Consider the following 7,555-nt stretch of genomic DNA (forward strand, 5'->3'; position numbering starts at 1 on the left):
TAAGGATTCAGAATATATGTATGTATGTATATGGGAGATTTCATGTCAAGTGAACCAACTTTAGAAATCGATGTCTTCCGATCGGGATACAATTTGTACAAAGGATAGTAATTTGTACACAATTCAACTTCAATTCAATTTCAACAAGATCAACAAGAGGGGGTAAAAATTTGACATTTGGACCAAACAGGTGTTTTTTCTCATCCATGTAACTTATTACATATTGTTCTTAGCAAAATTTGTCTCAAATAAATTAGATAGCTATTTCTTCAATCTTTCAAAATGGGTAATGATTTTCTCAAAAGAATGTTTAAAGAATTTCGTTTGAAAATTGTAAAATTCTTTTAATAAAGACGAAAACAACATTTCTTTCCTTACTGAAACAAATTCAATGAGCTAAAAAATTTATAAAAACATGGGGTTAATAGGTTACGGAATATCAAATATTTATCACTCGTTCTGAAAGGTGTAATAATAGCAACTAATTTAATATTTTCTCTTTGTGTAAGTTAAAGCGTGCTATTTTCCTTTTTTTTAGTTTTTGCACTTCTCTACAGTTTTTAAGTACTTTTTAACCCAGATGAATTTGTATTTAGCTGTTTGTACTCAACTTGTATAAATGTGGTTGTATCATACAGACAAGTTTCAGTATAAAATATTTTAATTAAGGGTACTCATACCAAGAACTCACGATACCTAAAATTATATTCTGCACGAACAAAAACATATGAAAATAGTTAAAGTATTTAATACAAAATTTAAACATACTAATGTTTATTATTAAATGTTTAACTAATTTTAGTCCGAGCCTGTGAATGTCCTTAATGTACAAAGGAATCTTTAATGTTTGTTTGCACATATCCTTTTATTGTTGTTGCTTTTGTTGTTGTTTCTGTTTTTCATTTGCCCAGCCTAGTTTTTGTTGTTTTATCTGTTTTCTAACGGTTTTTTATTACACATTTTCATGTCAGTATATGAAGTGTCATAATTGAAAAAAATTGCTTTAAGCCTCACACTCATTCATACAAGAACAGGCACACAGCCATACATAAATATGTATGTATGTGTGTACACATATGTTTTTGTGGATGGTTGTTTTTAGTATCCTTTGAAGGACAATTCCAAAAGGTGAATGTTAAAAAGTATCTGATGGATTTAATGTGTGTCAAAAAAGAAAAATATTTTTTAGGAGGCCAATTCAGACATCTGTGTTTTAAATGACTTTTGTTTTTTTATTTTATTTAAATGTAACAAATTGTTGAGGCAAGGACAAGTAAAGTGGTCTTGAATTTCATAGCCATTTTACTGAGAATCATACAACTATTTATGGCACAAGGAAATTTTGAGCACAAATTGTTATAAATTACTACTAATATTTAAAGGCTTACGAAACGAATATAGCATATTTGTACATCAGTGGATTTTTAATTGTGTCCTGTAAAATGCTAAGAAAATACAATAATTTATTCATATTCCTAGATTTTTCAAGTATCCATATTAACTGATTCAAAAGAAACTGTTACTAGTAAATATATACACATTTAAAGCATACCTTAGGGCTGATGATAATTATATTGTTAACTTTTTATAAGCTGTCATACGTGTGTGCCACCTAACGGCTGGTAGCAACATCTTAGCATCAGCTTATTGGTAAATACAAAACAGCTGATCGAGCGCTCATTTCAAAACAATTTGAACGAGACTAGTTTGTGGTGAAATTTTTCTTGAATAACATCCCAATGAATCCTCCCAGAGCTCCAGCTCCTTCAAGATTTGTGCGTGGTCATGCTAGAGGTGGTGGTGCTTATCGACCCTATTTCTTCTTTAAACGTAATGGCCGAACAATACCGGCACATGGCCGTGGTGTAGGTAATTCTCGTGCTAGAGGACGAGGCAGAGCAGCTGCTGCAAAAACTGCTACTACTAGCACCCTACCCAATCGCTTGAACAATGTGCCAACACCCTCAGCTTTAGCTTCAAGTTTCCTAAGACCACAAGTGTATGTGGCACCCGAAGATGTGCAACAGAATACACAATCTCTAGAAATTGAAGTGCCCCCACCTCATCCCGGTTGGCGTTTGTATTTCTACAAGGAACCCTATAGCGACACTAATGCTTTGGTGCAATGTATTAGGCACATGGAAAACCATTTTAAGGATCATGTTGCGCATTACGATTTTTTGGACATACAGAGGAAGGGTTATTTCGAATTGAAAGCCAATGTAGTGAGCCAAGATGAGAATTTAAAAGAAAATTGGCCTTCATTAATGCAAGAATTGTCGCGAAGTCCTTTGAAAACTTTAGCCATTATTGGCATAGCTATGCAAACATTAGCTTTTGCTGCGGCAATCGATCAGTCGTTGAGTCAACCTGCTTGTAGTGAAATGAAATATATACCAAAAGTCGTAAGGCCCCGTAAGATTTATGTGCGACCAACTGGTTTTATAGCTGAGGGAGCTGTTGCTTGTATAAGTTCACTGGAATTAGATCAGTTATATTGCGTTCGAGGTAGAGTAAAGGAAATTGGACCAGTAGATGCGGCTGCTTCTTGGGTGGCCTATAAATGTACACGGTGCAGACAAGAGCAAGCTATTAAGCAGACGGGTAAGTGGAAATTATAAAAAGTAATTGCGAAAAATACAATAAATGTTCTTAACAAACTATTTTCATTAATTTTAATAAATTTGTGCCTAAAAATTAAATATCAAAATCTGCTAATTTCAAATCGGTCTCCATGCTAACCGTTAAAATGGAAAAAAATGTAAAATTTGTTTTTTTTTCAATTTTATGCCTTTTTTAGTATCAAATTCAAAAACTTTTTTCAATTAAACCATGATACAATAATTTTAGAAGGTAGAATCATTAGGAAGAGTTGTCAAACAACTGAATTATGAAAAACAAAATTGAAAAAAATTTAATGAGAAACTACAAAAAAACACATTACAAGTTTTAATAACTTTTTCTTCTTTGGTGGATATTCCATCTGCATAAGCAAGAAAATCAGTCATTCCTTTAATTGGTTCAAGAGAATACAATGCATTTGGCATCAGACGTGCATGTTTTGATTCTTGATGTAGTTCAATGTATGTTTCTTTAGTTGAACTCCACAAGCAGCACTCCATCCTTTTTTATTTTATTTTCTGGACACTATGAACTGCACGTCCTTTTGTTCGAATGAACATTTAGACACACAACACATAGCACGCATATTGGAAATTTAATTTAAATTTGTTTACAAAACAATGTTTTATATTTTATTTATTTTTTGATGTTTTGCTTTGATATTACTTTTTTTATATGTGGCTGACATTTAAGGGAATGTATAAATGAGAAAGTAGTTACTGGGGGTACTACCTTATATCATTGTATCATGAATTAAACTAAATTTTTGTTCAATTAATTTTTTTTTTTCAATATTTATTTTTTTGAAAATATTGCTACCTAGACCCAAAACCATAGGGTAACATAGAGACGATACGTAATTGTCAAAAACCTAAGTCTGTTGTCAAAAACCTATCTCTGGCAACAACAAAATACATGCTAGTCAATGTATTTTGTTGTTGTATCAGACATATGATTTGTTGTATTTTTGTTTGACAATTCGGAATGTCTCGTCTCTATGTATAATTGTCTATGCCCAAAACTTTAAACTTCAAATAAAACCTGTAACGTATCGAAAATCCAAAAAGTTAAAACTAAGAGCCACCCTATTATATACAGTGGTGGCCAGGAATTTAAGACAAAAATTGTTTGCTAAATTCCATGTAATTGTCAATTATTTTTTTAAATATTTCCACAAATATGTATGCATGAGGACTGTTTTAACACACAAGTGTGTTTTATTCGACTGTGTCAATTCATACATATTCACCATGGACACATAAAAATGTTCTACAACTTGACCAAAATTTTTTTTTTTAAATAAACATATTTTCTCACATTTATATCATTATAATTTTATTATTATAAAATATTCGGACCAAATTTCGTATTTTTAGTTCCATTAGTTTCGGTCATATCATGTTATTAATAGCGGATGTTCGCTGAGGTGGGTCAACGTATTTCTACATATCTTTGTCCATATATGTTTTACCGATTTTTCCAAACATTTTTCAGAAACTAGAAACATTAATAATAAATTTCATACCCTTAGAGGTCCTTTTATTTTGGCTCTATCGCACTTAAAATTCAGTTGATGAAAAAAATTCGAGTATTTGTCTTAAATTGGTGGCCACCACTGTACACTGATGGACGAAAGTCACCGCCATTTCCCTTCAGAATGTTTAAAGGACTACCACGTTATAAATATAATTGAAACACAAAATTTTATTTTTTAAAGAAAAACAATAATTCAATTTAATTATACTTAAGTTAAAACAAGTCTTTTTAACTTAACCTAATTTACAAATACGTACCGTGGCGATCCTTTACACATCCTAAAGAGGAAATGGCGGTGAATTTTGTCCATCAGTGTATGTAAATGCATATATAAGGCGTTGTCATAGAAATCAGTCATTGTCGGATTCAGTTTTGAAAGACATAGGTCTCGTGAAATCTAAAGTTATCGGTTTTGTCGTTTTCAAAATCGATTCCGACAATGCACTATAGTTCAAAGTATCATTTTTTCCGTGCGAAATTAATAACTATTAAAGTATTCTACTGTTTCATACCAAAATTGGACCATAGGTGAAAATACTTACATTATCAACAAATTTAAGAAAAAATTAATCCTTTGTCGACCATTAACCCATCAGGAGAAAAATAAAGTTAATTCATTGTTTTTGATTAGAAAAAAATTATTTCATATTAGTTTTCAGTCAAATTAGTTGAATCAGTGAATTCATTTTGTAAACACATTTGATTCAAAATATTGATTGAAGTATCAGATAAAACTTCGCACAGTGGTATAGAAAAAAAGAGGGAAATAAATCTGTAATTTCTAAATCCTTAGTCCTTAGTTATATTTGAAGAAAATTTTACATGCGCAAAGAAGAAGTGTTGAAAAGTTTAAATTTTGAATTTTGACCGCATTGGCCCACCAGGGGTGCGGCCAGAGGTCCCCATTGTAGGACACCTCGGGTATGTTCAATTTTTAAAACGATCCTATTTCTTCGTCTGTGTTTTCTATGATCTGCATCGAATGTATTAATACCTTGTGTACTGTGGATGTCATTGGTAACCAAAGATACAAATCTGAAAGCATATATCACTATTAAGCCATATATTGTTTTCATTTCGAAAATTATCTTCCTTTCTTCTGCATTTTTGACATTTTTCTTTTAAGTAATTGTAGACAAAATGGCGGATTTTTCATCAAATAATTTTTTACAGCCCTTAGGAATAACAGGAGCACTAATTTTCTTCACAATATATGTATTTAATAATTGCATAATATTTTGTGTCTTTTGGGCGTTCTTTTAGCCAAAAAGTTCATTTTGTATAGCACTGTAACCTAGAAAAAATTTAATTACTCAGAAAGCGCAAAAATGCGCAGTATGAAATAAAGTGAAATGAATTCACGACATTTCAATATATTTATTTCATTATATTTCAAGTTTAACAAACGTTAACATTTTTTTAAAAGCTTCTATAAAGTTAAAGTTTTGTAATCAAAAGAAATTACTTTAAGGTTATGTTTAAAAATTGTAATTTTTAATATAAAGGGAAATAGTTTCCAAATATTTAGGTAAGAAAAATTAAGTACTTACACGTCTCGTTGTTCTCCATTTTAAACATTATTTAAATTATTTTCCCAATTTCCACAATTAACGGTTAAAATTTACAATATAATATTGATACTATTCACAGATTTTTAAAAATGTATCGAAACTTTGACTTTGAAGGAGTGCTGTCAAGCAGTATTTTGTATTTTACAAAAACCAATTGCGAATTTGATTGCATTGGAGTTTTTGTAACAGATTGACAACAAAAAATAATGAATAATAACAACTTCGAAATTTGAATTTCGCACGGAAAAAGTGATACTTTGAACTATAGTGCAATGATTGGATTCTATGACAACCCCGATTATATATGTATAAAACAAATTCATTCTTTCAGGATATCATCCTGCTCGCCCTACTGCTTGCAAACGTCAAGGCTGTTTAGCCAAACTAAACTTTACAGAATTACGTTCCTCACCGTTTACACGCATAACACCCAAACAAATGATACGTTTAACCGAGGCACGTTTGGACGTTGTCTATGATATCGATCAAGATAACAACAATTATATTGATGTGGAACTAAAATACGATTTGGTAAACTCAATACATTTAGGACAGGAAATTGTGGTGACGGGAGCTTTAAAAATGCGACCCTTGCAAGATGAGCGAATGTTTGATCAACCATCTACATCAAAGGCTGCCATGGAGATTTTTCTTAGAGCCGTTTCCATAGTAGACGCCAAGTACTGTAAATATAAATACACGGAAAAGGATCTGGAAGCAATAACCATGATCAATGGAGAAGCGGATAGTTTTAAATTGTTGGTACACTCTTTGGCACCCGAGGTTCACGGTCATGAAATAGTTAAAGCTGGCGCTTTGTTAGCATTGATAGGAGGATCTGGTTCACAAATTCATGATGAGGAGGAGATTAATATTTTGTTGGTGGGAGATCCTGGAGTTGGCAAAAGTAATATTGTCCAACAATGTAGTAAAATTTCTCAAAAAGGTAACTAATACTAATGATAAAAATAATGTACATACTTTTAAAATATTTATATTTTAATTTAAAGGTAGCCTAGTGCAGACCAAACGATACAATACAACTACTGCAACAAAACTTACTCATGCTATAAGAGGTCGTAATAAAATTACTCTAGAATCAGGGGAATTATTTAACTCGACATATGGCCATTGCTGTATAGATGACATAGATCGCCTGGCTAGCCAACAGGAATCTTTAATTAATGTTTTACAATCAAAACTGTCCTGCTTGTCTTTATCCTCGCTTTGCACTACATTGCATACACCCACTTCGGTAATAGCTACAGCCAATACCGTGAGTGGCCATTACGATCAATCGAAATTATTAACAGAAAATATACACATAAATCCCTCACTATTAAGTGAATTTCACTTGGTATTTGTAATGTTGGACAAACCCAACAAAGACATGGATACCTCTCTAACTGAACATGTAAGAGCTTTACATGCTGGCATTAAAAGGAATTCGGTCATAAGCAATAAATTCGAGCAAAAACCTAAACTCAATAATTCCACGAGTATGACTGTTGATTATGACTTGGACAAAATGGATTTAGATGAGGATTACAATGTAGGTTTAAGACTTAAATTAAATCCTATAGAAGAATTGGAAATGGATTTATTGCCTACCATATTGCTGAAAAAGTTTATAGGTATGTTTTAAACTGCAAAATACTTGTATCATTTAATATTTATATATTTTTCAATTCCAGCCTACTCCCGCCAACAAGTTCAACCTTTATTTGTAGCCGAATCGGCTGAGGAATTAAAAAAGTTTTATCTAGAACTAAGACAACAATCGGCCAATTCTCCCACACCCATATCTTCCGGGTAAGTTTTTATTT

At 31.8% G+C, this 7,555-nt stretch overlaps 1 protein-coding gene across 1 annotated transcript in view; it reads left to right on the forward strand.

Moving 5' to 3' along the window:
* The first annotated feature begins 1,739 nt into the window (after nucleotides 1-1,739).
* Nucleotides 1,740-7,555, forward strand: part of rec (recombination-defective) — a 38,069-nt gene continuing 32,253 nt past the window's right edge. Inside the window, exons 1-4 of the mRNA XM_065499184.1 lie at nucleotides 1,740-2,604; nucleotides 6,061-6,675; nucleotides 6,740-7,363; nucleotides 7,424-7,541. Of these exons, the coding sequence (XP_065355256.1) occupies nucleotides 1,740-2,604; nucleotides 6,061-6,675; nucleotides 6,740-7,363; nucleotides 7,424-7,541 (2,222 nt within the window). The remainder of the gene's footprint in view (nucleotides 2,605-6,060; nucleotides 6,676-6,739; nucleotides 7,364-7,423; nucleotides 7,542-7,555) is intronic.

The sequence above is a fragment of the Calliphora vicina genome, chromosome 1 (assembly GCF_958450345.1).
Source record: "Calliphora vicina chromosome 1, idCalVici1.1, whole genome shotgun sequence".
NCBI classification, from domain to species: Eukaryota; Metazoa; Arthropoda; class Insecta; order Diptera; family Calliphoridae; genus Calliphora; species Calliphora vicina.